Here is a 25,548-nt window from a genome sequence, read left to right on the forward strand (position 1 = left end):
CTCCTCTCCACTCCACTCTCCTCCTATCCTCTCCACCATTCTCCTTTCCTCTCCTATCCACTCTCCTCCTCTTCTCACTCCTCTCCACTATCTTCTCCACTCTCCTCCTCTCCTCTCTTTTCTACTCCTCTCCACTCTCCTCCTATCCTCTCCACTCTCCTCCTCTCCTCACTCCTCTCCCCTCTCCTCTTTGTGACTCTCCTCTCCACACACCTTCTCTCCTCTCCTCTTGACTCTCCTCTCCACACACCTTCTCTCCTCTCCTCTTGACTCTCCTCTTGACTCTCCTCTCCACACACCTCCTCTCCTCTCCACTCTCCTCCTATCCTCTCCACCATTCTCCTTTCCTCTCCTATCCACTCTCCTCCTCTTCTCACTCCTCTCCACTATCTTCTCCACTCTCCTCCTCTCCTCTCTTTTCTACTCCTCTCCACTCTCCTCCTATCCTCTCCACTCTCCTCCTCTCCTCACTCCTCTCCCCTCTCCTCTTTGTGACTCTCCTCTCCACACACCTTCTCTCCTCTCCTCTTGACTCTCCTCTTGACTCTCCTCTCCACACACCTTCTCTCCTCTCCTCTTGACTCTCCTCTCTCCTCATCTCCACTCTTCTCCCTTCTTCTCCACTCTCTTCCTTTCCTTTCTTCTCTCCTCTCCACTCTCCTCCTCTCTTTTCCAGAGGAGAGGCTGCCTGAGGTGGAGGAGGAAGAGTTATTATCGTGGGAATCCTTTATGAAGGATAACTACCTTCTCTCCTGCAGACAGCAGCAGAGCCAGAGCATGGAGCAACGTACCACAGACACCGCTGACAAGTAACTTATTGCTCTGTTTTTATGAAGTGTCTTTTCTGCAATACATGACCAACCTGGGTACTACTCTGTTCCAACTGCAGCCCAACTGGTCTTGTCTGGCCTGTTGAATGCGCAAACAGCCTGACACGTAGGGTTGAAAATGAGGACTTCTCCAGTGATTCTGTCCCCCCCCACCCCCCAGGGTTAGGATCTATGTGATTCAGTGTCGTCGTCCCCCACTCCCCAGGGTTAGGATCTGTGTGATTCAGTGTCCCCCCCAGGGTTAGAATATGTGTGATTCAGTGTCCCCCCCCAGGGTTAGGATCTGTGTGATTCAGTGTCCCCCCCAGGGTTAGGATCTGTGTGATTCAGTGTCCCCCCAGGGTTAGGATCTGTGTGATTCAGTGTCTCCCCAGGGTTAGGGTCTGTGTGGTTCTGTGTCCCCCCCCACCCCCCAGGGTTAGGATCTATGTGATTTAGCGTCCCCCCCAGGGTTAGGATCTGTGTGATTCAGAGTCTCCCCCAGGGTTAGGATCTGTGTGATTCAGTGTCTCCCCCAGGGTTAGGGTTTGTGTGATTCTGTGTCCCCCCCACCCCCCAGGGTTAGGATCTATGTGATTTAGTGTCTCCCCCAGGGTTAGGATCTGTGTGATTCAGTGTCTCTCCCAGGGTTAGGGTCTGTGTGATTCTGGGACCCCCACACCCCCCAGGGTTAGGATCTATGTGATTTAGTGTCCCCCCCAGCGTCAGGATCTATGTGATTTAGTTTCCCCCCCATGGTTAGAATCTGTGTGATTCAGTGTCTCCCCCAGGGTTAGGGTCTGTGTGATTCAGTGCCCCCCCCAGGGTTAGGGTCTGTGTTATTCTGTTCAACCTCTCTTTCGTATCGTCCAAGATCCCTAAAGATTGGAAAGCTGCCGCAGTCATCCCCCTCTTCAAAGGGGGAGACACTCTAGACCCAAACTGCTACAGACCTATATCTATCCTACCCTGTCTTTCTAAGGTCTTTGAAAGCCAAGTTAATAAACAGATCACTGACCATTTCGAATCCCACCGTACCTTCTCCGCTGTGCAATCCGGTTTCCGAGCCTGTCACGGGTGCACCCACTGGCTCCAGGTCATCTATAAGTCGATGCTAGGTAAAGCTCCGCCTTATCTCAGTTCACTGGTCACGATGGCAACACCCACCCGTAGCACACGTTCCAGCAGGTATATCTCACTGATCATCCCCAAAGCCAACACCTCATTTGGCCGCCTTTCCTTCCAGTTCTCTGCTGCCAGTGACTGGAACGAATTGCAAAAATCGCTAATGTTAGAGACTTTTATTTCCCTCACCAACTTTAAACATCAGCTATCTAAGCAGCTAACCGATCGCTGCAGCTGTACATAGTTCACCTGTAAATAGCCCATCCAATCTACCTACCTCATCCCCATACTGTTTTTATTGATTTACTTTTCTGCTCTTTTGCACACCAGTATCTCTACCTGCACATGTTCATCTGATCATTTATCACTCCAGTGTTAATCTGCTAAATTGTAATTATTCGCTCCTATCGCCTATTTATTGCCTCCCTCCTCATTCCTTTTGCACACAATGTATATAGACTTTCTTTTCTCTACTGTGTCATTGACTTGTTTATTGTGTTATTGGCTTGTTTATTGTTTATTCCATGTGTAACTCTGTGTTGTTGTTTTTTGTCGCACTGCTTTGCTTTATCTTGGCCAGGTCACAGTTGTAAATGAGAACTTGCTCTCAACTGGCCTACCAGGTTAAATAAAGGTGAAATAAATCAATTTAAAAAATCAGTGTCCCCCCAGGGTTAGGATCTGTGTGATTCAGTGTCTTCGTCCTCAGGGTTAGGATCTGTGTGATTCAGTGTCTTCGTCCCCAGGGTTAGGATCTGTGTTATTAATTGTCACCCCTCAGGGTTAGGATCTGTGTGATTCAGTGTCTTCGTCCCCAGGGTTAGGATCTGTGCGATTAATTGTCACCCCTCAGGGTTAGGATCTGTGTGATTCAGTGTCTTCGTCCTCAGGGTTAGGATCTGTGTGATTCAAGGTCTTCGTCCCCAGGGTTAGGATCTGTGTGATTCATTGTCACCCCTCAGGGTTAGGATCTGTGTGATTCAATGTCTTCGTCCACAGGGTTAGGATCTGTGTGATTCGGTGTCTTCGTCCCCAGGGTTAGGATCTGTGTGATTCGGTGTCTTCATCCCCAGGGTTAGGATCTGTGTGATTCAGTGTCTTCGTCCCCGGGGTTAGGATCTGTGTGATTCAGTGTCTTCGTCCCTAGGGTTAGGATCTGTATGATTCAGTGTCTTCGTCCCCAGGGTTAGGATCTGTGTGATTCAGTGTGTGTGTGTGTCCCTGGGTTAGGATCTGTGTGATTCAGTGTTATCGTCCCGAGGGTTAGGATCTGTGTGATTCAGTGTTATCGTCCCGAGGGTTAGGATCTGTGTGATTCAGTGTCTTCGTCCTCAGTGTTAGGATCTGTGTGATTCAGTGTCTTCGTCCCCAGGGTTAGGATCTGTGTGATTCAGTGTCTTCGTCCCCAGGGTTTGCACCATAACAGAGCTGCTACAGAGGGAGGAGGCCACAGGGTCGGTTGCTTTAGTGAATAGATTGACCAGACTGGAGGAGCAGGTATTGACCCCCACATCACTTTACCCATCACTCTGACTTACTGTGTTTATAACGGTTTAAACACATTCAGGACTATTGTTATCACTTCTCCAGGTCTCCCAGTCAGCCAGAGCTCTCCAGTGGATCATGGACACCCTCAAAGCTCAGGGTCTACACTCTAAAGAGGAGGCTCCACAGCTGGGTGAGGTCCTGATTTCTGGAGTAGAACATTATTCCCCTTCTCACTGGACTCTGTTTCCGTATATACAGTAAATACTGTAGATAGATAGCTGTATTTACATGTTGTCCTATGTGTAATCTATCTAGCCTCACCTGGTAAGCTGAAGAGGTCTGAAAGTGAACCCAATGAACCCCATAGACAGGAGAAGACAGAGAGAGAGAAGACATTTTACCATGTCAACGCCCGGCGTCTGGACTACCCTGACAGTACCATCCCTCGCTTCCCTGTTCTTGAGGAGAAGGTGCCCTGGGAGGTGCCTGACTAATATTATAACTCCTAGAGCAAAAGGTGCCCTGGGAGGTGCCTGACTTAAATTACCTAATAGGAGAAGGTGCCCTGGGAGGTGCCTGACTAATATTATTACTCCTAGAGGAGAACGTTCCCTTGGAGGTTCCTGACTAATATTATAACTCCTAGAGGAGAAGGTGCCCTGGGAGGTGCCTGACTAATAGTATTACTCCTAGAGGAGAAGGTTCCCTTGGAGGTTCCTGACTAATATTATAACTCCTAGAGGAGAAGGTACCCTGGGAGGTGCCTGACTAATATTATAACTCCTAGAGGAGAAGGTGCCCTGGGAGGTGCCTGACTAATATTACCTATATACTTATTATGTTACCTCACAGTAGAGTTACTAAGGCTGTGTTTGAAATCGCACCCTGTTCCTATAGTTCACTTCTTTTGACCAGAGCACATATGGCACTGTACAGGAATATGAGCTATTTCAGACACAGCTGAGTTACTGCAGTTGAACATATCATTCTAATGATATTGTTATGTGTTTATAATGGTTTCAGTAAATACATCTCCTCTGTTCCAGGTTGACTTCATCCTTTACAATCCTCCTGTTCTGAATGGAGACAGCCAGGATCAGACAGATGGGTGAGTTGTTTGGGCCAGGATCAGACAGATGGGTGAGTTGTTTGGGCCAGGATCAGACAGATGGGTGAGTTGTTTGGGTCAGGATCAGACAGATGGGTGAGTTGTTTGGGTCAGGATCAGACAGATGGGTGAGTTGTTTGGGTCAGGAGCAGATAGATGAGGAATCCACAGTGTAATTCTTCCTCTGGGACCACATTACATTATTTGTGTCTTTTGTATCCCACTCTGCTTTCCGCCCTCAGATCAGAACCTGATTCTGTAAAGCGTTACAGGTATGAAGACATAACACGTAGAAACAGCTTATAACCATCTTTTAATCAATGTGTTTTGTTGCCTAATATCAGTCATATCTAACGTGTGTAGAAACCCAGGAGGCAGGACAGGCATGAAAGGAAGAGGAGCACTGACCTGTCTGGGTCCAAACCTGATCCTGGACCCTGTCCTCACACGGTACGAGGCTCCACAGATAGATAACAGCTTATCATGCATTCCAAATGGCACCCTTTTCCCTAAATGGTGCACTACATTTAACTAGAGCCCTATGGGCCCTGGTCAATAGTAGTGCACTACATTTAACTAGAGCCCTATGGGCCCTGGTCAATAGTAGTGTACTACATTTAACTAGAGCCCTATGGGCCCTGGTCAATAGTAGTGCACTACATTTAACTAGAGCCCTATGGGCCCTGGTCAATAGTAGTGCACTACATTTAACTAGAGCCCTATGGGCCCTGGTCAATAGTAGTGCACTACATTTAACTAGAGCCTTATGGGCCCTGGTCAATAGTGGTGCACTACATTTATCTAGAGCCCTATGGGCCCTGGTCAATAGAAGTGCACTACATTTAACTAGAGCCCTATGGGCCCTGGTCAATAGTAGTGCATGTAGCTGATGGATAGTGTGTGGATGGATAGAGTGTTGTTTCAGTGTGTTGTTGATCTACTGAGAGCTCTGCTTTAATAGTTTATAATATTATAATAACCTGTTGTTGTTGATCTACTGAGAGCTCTGCTTTAATAGTTTATAATATTATAATAACCTGTTGTTGTTGATCTACTGAGAGCTCTGCTTTAATAGTTTATAATATTATAATAACCTGTTGTTGTTGATCTACTGAGAGCTCTGCTTTAATAGTTTATAATATTATAATAACCTGTTGTTGTTGATCTACTGAGAGCTCTGCTTTAATAGTTTATAATATTATAATAACCTTTTGTTGATGATCTACAGGTGGAGAGACAGTGGGAGATCTGCTCTGGAGTTCCTGGCGGTCTGGGACCAGGAGGATGGGCTCTGGACACTACCTGGGGTGAGTACAGAATGGACAGAATGTACAGTATGTGGACTCTTGTGTGCTTTGATAAATATCCTTTTACCTAGTCGACAAATAATGAAATAATCATCTTTATGCTCTATTTGAGGATGCTTGGAGATCGAGGTTCTATGACATGAACTTAAATCCGAGAGTGTTGATTCCTACTGACAAACTCTTCTGTTTCCTTCAAGGGTCCTGTCCAATCAGACGAGCCCCTGCCAGACAGATTACTGAGGATTATGGGACAGAAGATCTATGACAGGATAAAAACTAACGTGGTAGAGGTAACCAAGGTACACCTGACTGGCTCCTCAAGCTTAATAAAAGCCCTATAGCTACTGTCAGTGGTAGTTGTGGTACCATGAAACATGACCACAGATTCTACTGTATACTACAAGCACCAAACCGTTAATGTAATAAATATATTACTTTACAATGACAGTCTCTCATGTTACTATTCTAGTTAGTAGCTGTGCTAGTCAAATCAAATTCAAACAAGTCCAAGTGTATTTGTCATGTGCACAGGATACAGCAGGTGGATACAACACGGTGGAATGCACTAACACTGAGGGCTCTATTCAATCAATCTATTACAGCACTAAAACTGAGGGCTCTATTCAATCAATCTATTACAGCACTAAAACTGAGGGCTCTATTCAATCAATCTATTACAGCACTAAAACTGAGGGCTCTATTCAATCAATCTATTACAGAACTAACACTGAGTGCTCTATTCAATCTGTATTGCTGAAGCGTTTCCGCCTTAGAAATGAAAAGGTCATTTCAGAATGAGCTGACAAATGCAGCATTTACCGTGAATGCAGTCTCCGCTAACGTGGGAATAATGCCTTTAAAAGCTGTAATGACTATAACCAGCGATCTGATTGAATCCTGGCCTAAGTCAGAAAACAGCGAAAACACTATATACTGGTCAATACCAGTGCAGGGATACTGGTGATAGCTGAGGTCAGTTGCTGTACCTGTGTCCTGCAGGTCCATGAGGGCTACGTAGACGACGTCAGGAACACAGACGATGCCTGGGTAGAAACTACAGTCCTGAACATCCATCTAGACAGGAGAAGTCTACTGATGGCTGATATCAACCGCATGGTGAGAACACACACACGGCACCACTTCCCCTATAACATGCTATATCCTATCCTTCCAGAACACCATACTCCACAACACTTCCCCTATAACATGCTATATCCTATCCTTACAGAACACACACACGGCACCACTTCCCCTATAACGTGCTATATCCTATCCTTACAGAACACACACACGGCACCACTCCCCTATAACATGCTATATCCTATCTTTACAGAACACACACACGACACCACTTCCCCTTTAACATGCTATATCCTATCCTTACAGAACACACACACGACACCACTTCCCCTTTAACATGCTATATCCTATCCTGACAGAACACCATATTCCACAACACTTCCCCTATAACATGCTATATCCTATCCTTACAGAACACCAAACTCCAAAACACTTCCCCTAAAACATGATATATCCTATTCTTCCAGAACACACACATGGCACCACTTCCCCTAAAACATGCTATATCCTATCCTTCCAGAACACCATACTCCACAACACATCCCCTACAACATGCTATATCCTATCCTTACTTCCCCTGGTGTTGTGTTAGAGTTAGTAGTCTGGGCTGTGGTGCTGGTCCAGTGGGTGAGAGTTAGTAGTCTGGGCTGTGGTGCTGGTCCAGTGGGTTAGAGTTAGTAGTCTGGGCTGTGGTGCTGTTCCAGTGGGTTAGAGTTAGTAGTCTGGGCTGTGTGGTGCTGGTCCAGTGGGTTAGAGTTAGTAGTCTGGGCTGTGGTGCTTGTCCAGTGGTTTAGAGTTAGTAGTCTGGGCTGTGGAGCTGTTCCAGTGATTTAGAGTTAGTAGTCTGGGCTGTGTGGTGCTGGTCCAGTGGGTTAGAGTTAGTAGTCTGGGCTGTGGTGCTGGTCCAGTGGGTTAGAGTTAGTAGTCTGGGCTGTGTGGTGCTGGTCCAGTGGGTTAGAGTTAGTGGTCTGGGCTGTGTGGTGCTGGTCCAGTGGGTTAGAGTTAGTAGTCTGAGCTGTGGTGCTGGTCCAGTGGGTTAGAGTTAGTAGTCTGGGCTGTGGTGCTGGTGCAGTAGGTTAGAGTTAGTAGTCTGGGCTGTGTGGTGCTGGTCCAGTGGGTTAGAGTTAGAAGTCTGGGCTGTGTGGTGCTGGTCCAGTGGGTTAGAGTTAGTTGTCTGGGCTGTGTGGTGCTGGTCCAGTGGGTTAGAGTTAGTAGTCTGGGCTGTGGTGCTGGTCCAGTGGGTTAGAGTTAGTTGTCTGGGCTGTGGTGCTGGTCCAGTGGGTTAGAGTTATTAGTCTGGGCTGTGGTGCTTGTCCAGTGGTTTAGAGTTAGTAGTCTGGGCTGTGTGGTGCTGATCCAGTGGGTTAGAGTTAGTAATCTGGGCTGTGGAGCTGGTTCAGGGATTTAGAGTTAGTAGTCTGGGCTGTGGAGCTTGTCCAGTGGTTTAGAGTTAGTAGTCTGGGCTGTGTGGTGCGGGTCCAGTGGTTTAGAGTTAGTAGTCTGGGCTGTGTGGTGCGGGTCCAGTGGTTTAGAGTTAGTAGTCTGGGCTGTGTGGTGCTGATCCAGTGGGTTAGAGTTAGTAATCTGGGCTGTGGAGCTGGTTCAGGGATTTAGAGTTAGTAGTCTGGGCTGTGGAGCTTGTCCAGTGGTTTAGAGTTAGTATTCTGGGCTGTGTGGTGCGGGTCCAGTGGTTTAGAGTTAGTAGTCTGGGCTGTGTGGTGCGGGTCCAGTGGTTTAGAGTTAGTAGTCTGGGCTGTGTGGTGCTTGTCCAGTGGTTTAGAGTTAGTAGTCTGGGCTGTGTGGTGCTGGTCCAGTGGGTTAGTACTGTAACGTGTAGTATGAATACTATATGTTTTCTCCCCTCCAGGCTGAGAATACCGTGGGCTGTGTGGAGCTGGTCCGGTGGACGGAGGTGAATAGCAGGACCAGGATGTGTTCTTACCAGAGAGATGCTCTGAGACGGGTGGCCGAGCTGCACCAGAGGACCTTCTAACTTCACAAGAGGACCTTCCAGCTGCATCAGAGGACCTTCTAGCTGCACCAGAGGACCTTCTAGCTGCACCAGAGGACCTTCTAGCTGCACCAGAGGACCTTCTAGCTGCACCAGAGGACCTTTTAGCTAGAAAGAGGACCCACAATGTACTGTTTAGGGTACTGTTGAGATACACTGCACTGTTTAGAGTACTGTTGAGATACACTGTACTGGTTAGAGTACTGTTGAGTTATAATAATGTATGAGACATGTAGGAGGACTATATATAAATCACATTTTATTGGTCACATACACGTGTTTAGCAGATGTTACTGCGGATGTAGCGAACTGTTTGTAAATATGTCTTCCTTCACTGTGAGATACTATATGTATATATTTGATAGGCCTTAATAGTACATATACCGTAATGTAGTGTATACTGTGGAAGTTCAGATTAAAAGAGGACAGAATGTTGTGGTAGATTAATTTCCTGTATTACCAAATGAGGAGAGTTACAAACCACACACCAGTCAGAGTTATACTTAAACTTCACCTTTAATAATACTTACTAAGCTTTTGCAATAGCATTTGACTTTCAACGATTCTCTAATGAAAAGTTGAGAGTGTCAACATAATGGCAACTGAGATCTTTTATAGCAAAGATCCACCCCTCTCAATTACATGACAAACCACTCTTCACAAAGGGCTTTTTATTTTAGAAAGGAGTATCCCATAGCCAGATAGCATTAGCTATAAATTATTGTTCAGTTTGTTCTCTAAGACGAGGTTCTAATCTCGTTCCTGCTACTTCATAGTACAAAAACACCAACTCATCCAATGGCATATATCAATTGTCAACTCTAGATACTCCCATCTCAAGAATCCCCCACTCCTGGACAAGCTCACTGAGGGGAGTGAGCCTCTAGGTCATATACTAGGTCAAGATAAGGGCAACATCAGAGGGGACATACAATGGTTCCAGACACTGCCATACTCCTCCCCCCAATGGGAAAAGGAGAGAGTGACTGGCGTACAGACATTGTGGAGACAATTAATTGGTTCCCCATTAATCACGCCATCCCTTCACATGGTTTAAGAAGAAGAAGACAATGTTCCATTCTGTCCTCCTCCCCTTCTGATATTCTGCATAGCACCAGATGGTTTAACAGATACATTCACATATGAAGACAAGCCTGATCTCTCCCCTCTCTGGGCCCCAAGTGACTGAGCCCTAGCTGAGAAGTGCAACTGCCAACCCTATAGTCCAAAGGGAAACATTCTAATGACAAGTATCTCGAATAAGCATATTATGTAAATAAAACATCTTATTTATGTTACCCAACTAATTCTGATTCATCCACCACAATGTACTGACGTATCAGATATAAGCAAGCAAACTCGATTAGACCAGTTAGCCCATAATGAAAACATATGCACATAGTCAAGGTGGGAATTATGGGGGGCTCAGCGATGTTAACTCCCCTAAATTCTGATGTCAAATGTCAAACTATGGGGAGGGGAATTCTCTAAATAATGCTAATTCAATATTCTCCTATTTCTTTCAAATGCAGTGGTAAATATGTTTTACAGTGGTAAATATGAAAATAAAAGCTTCCAAATGAGAGAAACACCCCGTATTTCTGTGGCATCACGATCCACGCAGTAGTGTTGAATCATTTAAGCTTGACCCCAATATAAATAGTCAACTAGACTACAGCTAGATACCAATATCACTAGACAACTAGTCTACAGCTAGACACCAATATCTCTAGACAACTAGCCCACAGCTAGACACCAATATCACCGGACATCTAGTCTACAGCTAGACACCAATATCTCTAGACAACTAGCCTACAGCTAGACACCAATATCTCTAGACATCTAGCCCACAGCTAGACACCAATATCAATATACAACAAGCCAACAGCTAGACACCAATATCTCTAGACAACTAGCCCACAGCTAGACACCAATATCTCTAGACAACAAGCCAACAGCTAGACACCAATATATCTAGAAGACTAGCCTACAGCTAGACACCAATATCTCTAGACAACTAGCCTATAGCTAGACACCAATATCTCTAGACAACTAGCCCAAAGCTAGACACCAATATCACCAGACAACTAGTCTACAGCTAGACACCAATATCTCTAGACAACTAGCCCACAGCTAGACACCAATATCAATATACAACAAGCCAACAGCTAGACACCAATATCTCTAGACAACTAGCCCACAGCTAGACACCAATATCTCTAGACAACAAGCCAACAGCTAGACACCAATATCACTTGACGACTAGCCTACAGCTAGACACCAATATCTCTAGACAACAAGCCAACAGCTAGACACCAATATCACTTGACGACTAGCCTACAGCTAGACACCAATATCACTAGACAACTAGACACCAATATCACTAGACAACTAGCCAAGAGCTAGACACCAATATCACGAGACAACTAGCCTACAGCTAGACACCAAAATCGCTAGACAACTAGACACCAATATCACTAGACAACTAGCCAAGAGCTAGACACCAATATCACTAGACAACTAGCCAACAGCTAGACACCAATATCACTTGACGACTAGCCTACAGCTAGACACCAATATCACTAGTCAACTAGCCTACAGCTAGACACCAATATCACTAGCCAACTAGCCTACAGCTAGACACCAATATCACTAGACAACTGCCCTACAGCTAGACACCAATATCACTAGACAACTAGCCTACAGCTAGACACCAATATCGCTAGACAACTAGTCTACAGCTAGACACCAATATCACCAGACAACTAGCCTACAGCTAGACACCAATATCACTAGACACCAATATCACTAGACAACTAGACACCAATATCACTAGACAACTAGCCAAGAGCTAGACACCAATATCACGAGTCAATTAGCCTACAGCTAGACACCAAAATCGCTAGACAACTAGACACCAATATCACTAGACAACAAGCCTACAGCTAGACACCAATATTACTAGACAACTAGCCTACAGCTAGACACCATTTTCACTAGACAACTAGTCTACAGCTAGACACCAATATCACCAGACAACTAGCAATACAGCTAGACGCCAATATCTCTAGTCAACTAGCCTACAGCTAGACACCAATATCACTAGACACCAATATCACTAGACAACTAGCCTGCAGCTAGACACCAATATCACTAGACAACTAGACACCAATATCACTAGACACCAATATCACTAGACAACTAGCCCATAGCTAGACACCAATATCACTAGACATCTAGCCGACAGCTAGACATCAATATCACTAGACAACTAGCCCACAGCTAGACACCAATATCACTAGACAACTAGCCCACAGCTAGACACCAATATCACTAGACAACTAGCCAACAGCTAGACACCAATATCACTTGACGACTAGCCTACAGCTAGACACCAATATCACTAGTCAACTAGCCTACAGCTAGACACCAATATCACTAGCCAACTAGCCTACAGCTAGACACCAATATCACTAGACAACTAGCCTACAACTAGACACCAATATCACTAGACAACTAGCCCACAGCTAGACACTGGTCTGTCATAATATAATAGAGACAGTAGATCTAGCTGGTCTGCCAAAATATAATAGAGACAGTAGATCTAGCTGGTCTGTCATAATACAATAGAGACAGTAGATCTAGCTGGTCTGCCTTAATATAATAGAGACAGTAGATCTAGCTGGTCTGTCATAATACAATAGAGATAGTAGATCTAGCTGGTCTGTCATAATATAATAGAGACAGTAGATCTAGCTGGTCTGTCATAATACAATCGAGACAGTAGGTCTAGCTGGTCTTTCATAATATAATAGAGAGAGTAGATCTAGCTGGTCTGTCATAATATAATAGAGACAGTAGATCTAGCTGGTCTTTCATAATACAATCGAGACAGAAGGTCTAGCTGGTCTGTCATAATATAATAGAGACAGTAGATCTAGCTGGTATGTCGTAATATAATAGAGACATAGAGACAGTAGATTTAGCTGGTCTGTCATAATATAATAGAGACATAGAGACATAGATACAGTAGATTTAGCTGGTCTGTCATAATATAATAGAGAAAGTAGATCTAGCTAGTCTGTCATAATACAATCAGGACAGTAGATCTAGCTGGTCTGTCATAATACAATAGAGACAGTAGATCTACCTGGTCTGTCAAAATATAATAGAGACAGTAGATTTAGCTGGTCTGTCACAATACAATCGAGACAGTAGGTCTAGCTGGTCTGTCATAATATAATAGAGACAGTAGATCTAGCTGGTCTGTCATAATATAATAGAGACAGTAGATCTAGCTGGTATGTCATATTATAATAAAGACAGAAGATCTAGCTGGTATGTCATAATATAATAGAGACATAGAGACAGTAGATTTAGCTGGTCTGTCATAATATAATAGAGACAGTAGATCTAGCTGTTCTGCCATAATATAATAGAGACAGTAGATCTAGCTGGTCTGTCATAATACAGTAGAGACAGTAGAGATAGCTGGTCTATCATAATATAATAGAGACATTGAGACAGTAGATCTAGCTGGTATGTCAAAATATAATAGAGACATAGAGAGTAGATTTACCTGGTCTTTCATAATTTAATAGAGACATAGAGACATAGAGACAGTAGATTTAGCTGGTCTGTCATAATATAATAGAGACATAGAGACATAGATACAGTAGATTTAGCTGGTCTGTCATAATATAATAGAGAAAGTAGATCTAGCTGGTCTGTCACAATACAATCAGGACAGTAGATCTAGCTGGTCTGTCATAATACAATAGAGACAGTAGATCAACCTGGTCTGTCAAAATATAATAGAGACTGTAGATTTAACTGGTGTGTCACAATACAATCGAGACAGTAGGTCTAGCTGGTCTGTCATAATATAATAGAGACAGTAGATCTAGCTGGTATGTCATAATATAATAGAGACAGAAGATCTATCGGTATGTCATAATATAATAGAGACATAGAGACAGTAGATCTAGCTGGTATGTCATAATTTAATCGAGACAGTAGATCTAGCTGGTCTGTCATAATATAATAGAGACAGTAGATCTAGCTGGTATGTCATAATATAATAGAGACAAAGAGACAGTAGATTTAGCTGGTCTGTCATAATACAATAGAGACAGTAGATCTAGCTGGTCTGCCATAATATAATAGAGACAGTAGATCTAGCTGGTCTGTCATAATACAATAGAGACAGTAGATCTAGCTGGTCTGTCATAATACAATAGAGACAGTAGATCTAGCTTGTCTGTCATAATACAATAGAGACAGTAGATCTAGCTGGTCTGCCATAAAACAATAGAAACAGTAGATCTAGCTGGTATGTGATAATATAATAGAGACATAGAGACATTAGATCTACCTGGTCTGTCAAAATATAATAGAGACATAGAGAGTAGATCTAGCTGGTCAGTCATAATATAATAGAGACAGTAGATCTAGCTGGTCTGTCATAATACAATAGAGACAGTAGATCTAGCTGGTCTATCATAATATAATAGAGACAGAAGGTCTAGCTGGTATGTCATAATATAATAGAGACAGTAGATCTAGCTGGTCTGTCATAATATAATAGAGACAGTAGATCTAGCTGGTATGTCATAATATAATAGAGACAGTAGATCTAGCTGGTATGTCGTAATATAATAGAGACATAGAGACAGTAGATTTAAGTGGTCTGTCATAATATAATAGAGACAGTAGATCTAGCTGGTCTGCCAAGATATAATAGAGACAGTAGATTCAGCTGGTCTGTCATAATACAATAGAGACAGTAGATCTAGCTGGTCTGTCATAACACAATCGAGACAGTAGGGCTAGCTGGTCTGTCATAATATAATAGAGACAGTAGATCTAGCTGGTCTGTCATAATACAATAGAGACTGTAGATCTAGCTGGTCTGTCATAATACAATCAGGACAGTAGATTTAGCTGGTCTGTCATAATATAATAGAGACAGTAGATCTAGCTGGTCTGTCATAATACAATCGAGACAGTAGATCTAGCTGGTCTGCCATAATATAATAGAGACAGTAGATCTAGCTGGTCTGTCATAATACAATAGAGACAGTAGATCTAGCTGGTCTGTCGTAATATAATAGAGACATAGAGACAGTAGATCTAGCTGGTCTGTCATAATATAATAGAGTCATAGAGACATAGATACAGTCGATTTAGCTGGTCTGTCATAATATAACAGAGAAAGTAGATCTAGCTGGTCTGTCATAATACAATCAGGACAGTAGATCTAACTGGTCTGTCATAATTCAATAGAGACAGTAGATCTACCTGGTCTGTCTAAATATAATAGAGACAGTAGATTTAGCTGGTCTGTCATAATACAATCGAGACAGTAGGTCTAGCTGGTCTGTCATAATATAATAGATACAGTAGATCTAGCTGGTATGTCATAATATAATAGAGACATAGAGACAGTAGATTTAGCTGGTCTGTCATAATATAATAGAGACAGTAGATCTAGCTGGTCTGTCATAATATAATAGATACAGTAGATCTAGCTGGTATGTCATAATATAAAAGAGACATAGATACAGTAGATCTAGCTGGTCTGTCATAATATAAAAGAGACATAGAGACAGTAGATCTAGCTGCTCTGTCATAATATAATAGAGACAGTAGATCTAGCTGGTCTGTCATAATACAATAGAGACAGTAGATCTAGCTGGTCCGTCATAATACAATCAGGACAGTAGATCTAGCTGGTCTGTCATAATACAATAGAGACAGTAGATCTACCTGTTCTGCCATAATATAATAGAGACAGTAGATCTAGCTGGTCTGTCATAATACAGTAGAGACAGTAGATGTAGCTGGTCTGTCATAATACAATAGAGACAGTAGATCTAGCTGGTCTGTCATAATACAATAGAGACAGTAGATCTAGCTGGTCTGTCATAATACAATATAGACAGTAGATGTAGCTGGTATGTCATAATATAATAGAGACATAGAGACAGTAGATCTAGCTGGTCTGTCATAATACAATAGAGACAGTAGATCTAGCTGGTCTGCCATAATACAATAGAGACAGTAGATCTAGCTGGTCTGCCATAAAACAATAGAAACAGTAGATCTAGCTGGTATGTGATAATATAATAGAGACATAGAGACAGTAGATCTAGCTGGTCTGTCATAATATAATAGAGACAGTAGATCTAGCAGGTCTGCCATGATATAATAGAGACAGTAGATCTAGCTGGTCTATCATAATACAATAGAGACAGTAGATCTATCTGGTCTGTCATAATACAATCAGGACAGTAGATCTAGCTGGTCTGTCATAATACAATCAGGACAGTAGATCTAGCTGGTCTGTCATAACACAATCGAGACAGTAGGTCTAGCTGGTCTGTCATAATACAATAGAGACAGTAGATCTAGCTGGTCTGTCATAATACAATAGAGACAGTAGATTTAGCTGGTCTGTCATAATATAATAGAGACAGTAGATCTAGCTGGTCTGTCATAATACAGCGAGACAGTAGATCTAGCTGGTATGTCATAATATAATAGAGACAGTAGATCTAGCTGGTCTGTCATAATACAATCGAGACAGTAGATCTAGCTGGTCTGCCATAATATAATAGAGACAGTAGATCTAGCTGGTCTGTCATAATACAATAGAGACAGTAGATCTAGCTTTTCTGTCGTAATATAATAGAGACATAGAGACAGTAGATCTAGCTGGTCTGTCATAATATAATAGAGTCATAGAGACATAGATACAGTAGATTTAGCTGGTCTGTCATAATATAATTGAGAAAGTAGATCTAGCTGGTCTGTCATAATACAATCAGGACAGTAGATCTAGCTGGTCTGTCATAATACAATAGAGACAGTAGATCTACCTGGTCTGTCAAAATATAATAGAGACAGTAGATTTAGCTGGTCTGTCACAATACAATCGAGACAGTAGGTCTAGCTGGTCTGTCATAATATAATAGAGACAGTAGATCTAGCTGGTCTGTCATAATATAATAGAGACAGTAGATCTAGCTGGTATGTCATATTATAATAAAGACAGAAGATCTAGCTGGTATGTCATAATATAATAGAGACATAGAGACAGTAGATTTAGCTGGTCTGTCATAATATAATAGAGACAGTAGATCTAGCTGTTCTGCCATAATATAATAGAGACAGTAGATCTAGCTGGTCTGTCATAATACAGTAGAGACAGTAGAGATAGCTGGTCTATCATAATATAATAGAGACATTGAGACAGTAGATCTAGCTGGTATGTCAAAATATAATAGAGACATAGAGAGTAGATTTACCTGGTCTTTCATAATTTAATAGAGACATAGAGACATAGAGACAGTAGATTTAGCTGGTCTGTCATAATATAATAGAGACATAGAGACATAGATACAGTAGATTTAGCTGGTCTGTCATAATATAATAGAGAAAGTAGATCTAGCTGGTCTGTCACAATACAATCAGGACAGTAGATCTAGCTGGTCTGTCATAATACAATAGAGACAGTAGATCAACCTGGTCTGTCAAAATATAATAGAGACTGTAGATTTAACTGGTGTGTCACAATACAATCGAGACAGTAGGTCTAGCTGGTCTGTCATAATATAATAGAGACAGTAGATCTAGCTGGTATGTCATAATATAATAGAGACAGAAGATCTATCGGTATGTCATAATATAATAGAGACATAGAGACAGTAGATCTAGCTGGTATGTCATAATTTAATCGAGACAGTAGATCTAGCTGGTCTGTCATAATATAATAGAGACAGTAGATCTAGCTGGTATGTCATAATATAATAGAGACAAAGAGACAGTAGATTTAGCTGGTCTGTCATAATACAATAGAGACAGTAGATCTAGCTGGTCTGCCATAATATAATAGAGACAGTAGATCTAGCTGGTCTGTCATAATACAATAGAGACAGTAGATCTAGCTGGTCTGTCATAATACAATAGAGACAGTAGATCTAGCTTGTCTGTCATAATACAATAGAGACAGTAGATCTAGCTGGTCTGCCATAAAACAATAGAAACAGTAGATCTAGCTGGTATGTGATAATATAATAGAGACATAGAGACATTAGATCTACCTGGTCTGTCAAAATATAATAGAGACATAGAGAGTAGATCTAGCTGGTCAGTCATAATATAATAGAGACAGTAGATCTAGCTGGTCTGTCATAATACAATAGAGACAGTAGATCTAGCTGGTCTATCATAATATAATAGAGACAGAAGGTCTAGCTGGTATGTCATAATATAATAGAGACAGTAGATCTAGCTGGTCTGTCATAATATAATAGAGACAGTAGATCTAGCTGGTATGTCATAATATAATAGAGACAGTAGATCTAGCTGGTATGTCGTAATATAATAGAGACATAGAGACAGTAGATTTAAGTGGTCTGTCATAATATAATAGAGACAGTAGATCTAGCTGGTCTGCCAAGATATAATAGAGACAGTAGATTCAGCTGGTCTGTCATAATACAATAGAGACAGTAGATCTAGCTGGTCTGTCATAACACAATCGAGACAGTAGGGCTAGCTGGTCTGTCATAATATAATAGAGACAGTAGATCTAGCTGGTCTGTCATAATACAATAGAGACTGTAGATCTAGCTGGTCTGTCATAATACAATCAGGACAGTAGATTTAGCTGGTCTGTCATAATATAATAGAGACAGTAGATCTAGCTGGTCTGTCATAATACAATCGAGACAGTAGATCTAGCTGGTCTGCCATAATATAATAGAGACAGTAGATCTAGCTGGTCTGTCATAATACAATAGAGACAGTAGATCTAGCTGGTCTGTCGTAATATAATAGAGACATAGAGACAGTAGATCTAGCTGGTCTGTCATAATATAATAGAGTCATAGAGACATAGATACAGTCGATTTAGCTGGTCTGTCATAATATAACAGAGAAAGTAGATCTAGCTGGTCTGTCATAATACAATCAGGACAGTAGATCTAACTGGTCTGTCATAATTCAATAGAGACAGTAGATCTACCTGGTCTGTCTAAATATAATAGAGACAGTAGATTTAGCTGGTCTGTCATAATACAATCGAGACAGTAGGTCTAGCTGGTCTGTCATAATATAATAGATACAGTAGATCTAGCTGGTATGTCATAATATAATAGAGACATAGAGACAGTAGATTTAGCTGGTCTGTCATAATATAATAGAGACAGTAGATCTAGCTGGTCTGTCATAATATAATAGATACAGTAGATCTAGCTGGTATGTCATAATATAAAAGAGACATAGATACAGTAGATCTAGCTGGTCTGTCATAATATAAAAGAGACATAGAGACAGTAGATCTAGCTGCTCTGTCATAATATAATAGAGACAGTAGATCTAGCTGGTCTGTCATAATACAATAGAGACAGTAGATCTAGCTGGTCCGTCATAATACAATCAGGACAGTAGATCTAGCTGGTCTGTCATAATACAATAGAGACAGTAGATCTACCTGTTCTGCCATAATATAATAGAGACAGTAGATCTAGCTGGTCTGTCATAATACAGTAGAGACAGTAGATGTAGCTGGTCTGTCATAATACAATAGAGACAGTAGATCTAGCTGGTCTGTCATAATACAATAGAGACAGTAGATCTAGCTGGTCTGTCATAATACAATATAGACAGTAGATGTAGCTGGTATGTCATAATATAATAGAGACATAGAGACAGTAGATCTAGCTGGTCTGTCATAATACAATAGAGACAGTAGATCTAGCTGGTCTGCCATAATACAATAGAGACAGTAGATCTAGCTGGTCTGCCATAAAACAATAGAAACAGTAGATCTAGCTGGTATGTGATAATATAATAGAGACATAGAGACAGTAGATCTAGCTGGTCTGTCATAATATAATAGAGACAGTAGATCTAGCAGGTCTGCCATGATATAATAGAGACAGTAGATCTAGCTGGTCTATCATAATACAATAGAGACAGTAGATCTATCTGGTCTGTCATAATACAATCAGGACAGTAGATCTAGCTGGTCTGTCATAATACAATCAGGACAGTAGATCTAGCTGGTCTGTCATAACACAATCGAGACAGTAGGTCTAGCTGGTCTGTCATAATACAATAGAGACAGTAGATCTAGCTGGTCTGTCATAATACAATAGAGACAGTAGATTTAGCTGGTCTGTCATAATATAATAGAGACAGTAGATCTAGCTGGTCTGTCATAATACAGCGAGACAGTAGATCTAGCTGGTATGTCATAATATAATAGAGACAGTAGATCTAGCTGGTCTGTCATAATACAATCGAGACAGTAGATCTAGCTGGTCTGCCATAATATAATAGAGACAGTAGATCTAGCTGGTCTGTCATAATACAATAGAGACAGTAGATCTAGCTTTTCTGTCGTAATATAATAGAGACATAGAGACAGTAGATCTAGCTGGTCTGTCATAATATAATAGAGTCATAGAGACATAGATACAGTAGATTTAGCTGGTCTGTCATAATATAATTGAGAAAGTAGATCTAGCTGGTCTGTCATAATACAATCAGGACAGTAGATCTAGCTGGTCTGTCATAATACAATAGAGACAGTAGATCTACCTGGTCTGTCAAAATATTATAGAGAATGTAGATTTAGCTGGTCTGTCATAATACAATTGAGACAGTAGGTCTAGCTGGTCTGTCATAATATAATAGAGACAGTAGATCTAGCTGGTCTGTCATAACATAATAGAGACAGTAGATCTAGCTGGTATGTCATAATATAATAGAGACTGAAGATCTAGCTGGTGTGTCATAATATAATAGAGACATAGAGACAGTAGATTTAGCTGGTCTGTCATAATATAATAGAGACAGTAGATCTAGCTGGTCTGTCATAACATAATAGATACAGTAGATCTAGCTGGTATGTCATAATATAATAGAGACATAGATACAGTAGATCTAGCTGGTCTGTCATAATATAATAGAGACATAGAGACAGTAGATCTAGCTGGTCTGTCATAATATAATAGAGACAGTAGATCTAGCTGGTCTGTCATAATACAATCAGGACAGTAGATCTAGCTGGTCTGTCATAATACAATAGAGACAGAAGATCTACCTTGTCTGTCAAAATATAATAGAGACAGTAGATTTAGCTAGTCTGTCATAATACAATCGAGACAGTAGGTCTACCTGGTCTGTCATAATATAATAGAGACAGTAGGACTAGCTGGTCTGTCATAATATAATAGAGACAGTAGATCTAGCTGGTATGTCATAATATAATAGAGACAGAAGATCTAGCTGGTATGTCATAATATAATAGAGACATAGAGACAGTAGATTTAGCTGGTCTGTCATAATATAATAGAGACACTAGTTCTAGCTGGTCTGACATGATATAATAGATACAGTAGATCTAGCTGGTATGTCATAATACAATCAGGACAGTAGATCTAGCTGGTCTGTCATAATACAATAGAGACAGTAGATCTACCTGGTCTGTCGTAATATAATAGAGACATAGAGACAGTAGATCTAGCTGGTCTGTCATAATATAATAGAGTCATAGAGACATAGATACAGTCGATTTAGCTGGTCTGTCATAATATAACAGAGAAAGTAGATCTAGCTGGTCTGTCATAATACAATCAGGACAGTAGATCTAACTGGTCTGTCATAATTCAATAGAGACAGTAGATCTACCTGGTCTGTCTAAAGATAATAGAGACAGTAGATTTAGCTGGTCTGTCATAATACAATCGAGACAGTAGGTCTAGCTGGTCTGTCATAATATAATAGATACAGTAGATCTAGCTGGTATGTCATAATATAATAGAGACATAGAGACAGTAGATTTAGCTGGTCTGTCATAATATAATAGAGACAGTAGATCTAGCTGGTCTGTCATAATATAATAGATACAGTAGATCTAGCTGGTATGTCATAATATAAAAGAGACATAGATACAGTAGATCTAGCTGGTCTGTCATAATATAAAAGAGACATAGAGACAGTAGATCTAGCTGCTCTGTCATAATATAATAGAGACAGTAGATCTAGCTGGTCTGTCATAATACAATAGAGACAGTAGATCTAGCTGGTCTGTCATAATACAATCAGGACAGTAGATCTAGCTGGTCTGTCATAATACAATAGAGACAGTAGATCTACCTGTTCTGCCATAATATAATAGAGACAGTAGATCTAGCTGGTCTGTCATAATACAATAGAGACAGTAGATCTAGCTGGTCTGTCATAATACAATAGAGACAGGAGATCTAGCTGGTCTGTCATAATACAATATAGACAGTAGATGTAGCTGGTATGTCATAATATAATAGAGACATAGAGACAGTAGATCTAGCTGGTCTGTCATAATACAATAGAGACAGTAGATGTAGCTGGTCTATCATAATATAATAGAGACATAGAGACAGTAGATCTAGCTGGTATGTCATAATATAACAGAGACATAGAGACAGTAGATCTAGCTTGTCTATCATAATACAATAGAGACAGTGGATCTAGCTGGTCTGCCATAATACAGTAGAGACAGTAGATCTACCTGGTCTGTCAAAATATAATAGAGACATAGAGAGTAGTTTTACCTGGTCTGTCATAATTTAATCGAGACAGTAGATCTACCTGGTCTGTCATAATATAATAGAGACAGTAGATCTAGCTGGTATGTCATAATATATTAGAGACAAAGAGACAGTAGATTTAGCTGGTCTGTCATAATACAATAGAGACAGTAGATCTAGCTGGTCTGCCATAATATAATAGAGACAGTAGATCTAGCTGGTCTGTCATATTACAATAGAGACAGTAGATCTAGCTGGTCTGTCATAATACAATAGAGACAGGAGATCTAGCTGGTCTGTCATAATACAATAGAGACAGTAGATCTAGCTGGTCTGTCGTAATATAATAGAGACATAGAGACAGTAGATCTAGCTGGTCTGTCATAATATAATAGAGTCATAGAGACATAGATACAGTCGATTTAGCTGGTCTGTCATAATATAACAGAGAAAGTAGATCTAGCTGGTCTGTCATAATACAATCAGGACAGTAGATCTAACTGGTCTGTCATAATTCAATAGAGACAGTAGATCTACCTGGTCTGTCTAAATATAATAGAGACAGTAGATTTAGCTGGTCTGTCATAATACAATCGAGACAGTAGGTCTAGCTGGTCTGTCATAATATAATAGATACAGTAGATCTAGCTGGTATGTCATAATATAATAGAGACATAGAGACAGTAGATTTAGCTGGTCTGTCATAATATAATAGAGACAGTAGATCTAGCTGGTCTGTCATAATATAATAGATACAGTAGATCTAGCTGGTATGTCATAATATAAAAGAGACATAGATACAGTAGATCTAGCTGGTCTGTCATAATATAAAAGAGACATAGAGACAGTAGATCTAGCTGCTCTGTCATAATATAATAGAGACAGTAGATCTAGCTGGTCTGTCATAATACAATAGAGACAGTAGATCTAGCTGGTCCGTCATAATACAATCAGGACAGTAGATCTAGCTGGTCTGTCATAATACAATAGAGACAGTAGATCTACCTGTTCTGCCATAATATAATAGAGACAGTAGATCTAGCTGGTCTGTCATAATACAGTAGAGACAGTAGATGTAGCTGGTCTGTCATAATACAATAGAGACAGTAGATCTAGCTGGTCTGTCATAATACAATAGAGACAGTAGATCTAGCTGGTCTGTCATAATACAATATAGACAGTAGATGTAGCTGGTATGTCATAATATAATAGAGACATAGAGACAGTAGATCTAGCTGGTCTGTCATAATACAATAGAGACAGTAGATCTAGCTGGTCTGCCATAATACAATAGAGACAGTAGATCTAGCTGGTCTGCCATAAAACAATAGAAACAGTAGATCTAGCTGGTATGTGATAATATAATAGAGACATAGAGACAGTAGATCTAGCTGGTCTGTCATAATATAATAGAGACAGTAGATCTAGCAGGTCTGCCATGATATAATAGAGACAGTAGATCTAGCTGGTCTATCATAATACAATAGAGACAGTAGATCTATCTGGTCTGTCATAATACAATCAGGACAGTAGATCTAGCTGGTCTGTCATAATACAATCAGGACAGTAGATCTAGCTGGTCTGTCATAACACAATCGAGACAGTAGGTCTAGCTGGTCTGTCATAATACAATAGAGACAGTAGATCTAGCTGGTCTGTCATAATACAATAGAGACAGTAGATTTAGCTGGTCTGTCATAATATAATAGAGACAGTAGATCTAGCTGGTCTGTCATAATACAGCGAGACAGTAGATCTAGCTGGTATGTCATAATATAATAGAGACAGTAGATCTAGCTGGTCTGTCATAATACAATCGAGACAGTAGATCTAGCTGGTCTGCCATAATATAATAGAGACAGTAGATCTAGCTGGTCTGTCATAATACAATAGAGACAGTAGATCTAGCTTTTCTGTCGTAATATAATAGAGACATAGAGACAGTAGATCTAGCTGGTCTGTCATAATATAATAGAGTCATAGAGACATAGATACAGTAGATTTAGCTGGTCTGTCATAATATAATTGAGAAAGTAGATCTAGCTGGTCTGTCATAATACAATCAGGACAGTAGATCTAGCTGGTCTGTCATAATACAATAGAGACAGTAGATCTACCTGGTCTGTCAAAATATTATAGAGAATGTAGATTTAGCTGGTCTGTCATAATACAATTGAGACAGTAGGTCTAGCTGGTCTGTCATAATATAATAGAGACAGTAGATCTAGCTGGTCTGTCATAACATAATAGAGACAGTAGATCTAGCTGGTATGTCATAATATAATAGAGACTGAAGATCTAGCTGGTGTGTCATAATATAATAGAGACATAGAGACAGTAGATTTAGCTGGTCTGTCATAATATAATAGAGACAGTAGATCTAGCTGGTCTGTCATAACATAATAGATACAGTAGATCTAGCTGGTATGTCATAATATAATAGAGACATAGATACAGTAGATCTAGCTGGTCTGTCATAATATAATAGAGACATAGAGACAGTAGATCTAGCTGGTCTGTCATAATATAATAGAGACAGTAGATCTAGCTGGTCTGTCATAATACAATCAGGACAGTAGATCTAGCTGGTCTGTCATAATACAATAGAGACAGAAGATCTACCTTGTCTGTCAAAATATAATAGAGACAGTAGATTTAGCTAGTCTGTCATAATACAATCGAGACAGTAGGTCTACCTGGTCTGTCATAATATAATAGAGACAGTAGGACTAGCTGGTCTGTCATAATATAATAGAGACAGTAGATCTAGCTGGTATGTCATAATATAATAGAGACAGAAGATCTAGCTGGTATGTCATAATATAATAGAGACATAGAGACAGTAGATTTAGCTGGTCTGTCATAATATAATAGAGACACTAGTTCTAGCTGGTCTGACATGATATAATAGATACAGTAGATCTAGCTGGTATGTCATAATACAATCAGGACAGTAGATCTAGCTGGTCTGTCATAATACAATAGAGACAGTAGATCTACCTGGTCTGTCGTAATATAATAGAGACATAGAGACAGT

General features: G+C 40.7%; 1 protein-coding gene across 1 annotated transcript in view; it reads left to right on the top strand.

Annotated features, from left to right (window-relative positions):
• The window catches only part of trpm2 (transient receptor potential cation channel, subfamily M, member 2), a 75,837-nt gene extending 65,320 nt beyond the window's left edge, over nt 1–10,517 (top strand). Inside the window, exons 23-33 of the mRNA XM_036959447.2 lie at nt 677–809; nt 3,344–3,431; nt 3,525–3,612; nt 3,738–3,904; nt 4,469–4,530; nt 4,773–4,802; nt 4,894–4,980; nt 5,759–5,837; nt 6,035–6,136; nt 6,837–6,953; nt 8,785–10,517. Of these exons, the coding sequence (XP_036815342.1) occupies nt 677–809; nt 3,344–3,431; nt 3,525–3,612; nt 3,738–3,904; nt 4,469–4,530; nt 4,773–4,802; nt 4,894–4,980; nt 5,759–5,837; nt 6,035–6,136; nt 6,837–6,953; nt 8,785–8,910 (1,079 nt within the window). The 3' untranslated portion in view covers nt 8,911–10,517. The remainder of the gene's footprint in view (nt 1–676; nt 810–3,343; nt 3,432–3,524; nt 3,613–3,737; nt 3,905–4,468; nt 4,531–4,772; nt 4,803–4,893; nt 4,981–5,758; nt 5,838–6,034; nt 6,137–6,836; nt 6,954–8,784) is intronic.
• The last annotated feature ends 15,031 nt before the right edge of the window (nt 10,518–25,548 follow it).

Source organism: Oncorhynchus mykiss, chromosome 22 (genome assembly GCF_057628025.1).
Source record: "Oncorhynchus mykiss isolate SJ-2025 chromosome 22, ASM5762802v1, whole genome shotgun sequence".
NCBI lineage: Eukaryota > Metazoa > Chordata > Actinopteri > Salmoniformes > Salmonidae > Oncorhynchus > Oncorhynchus mykiss.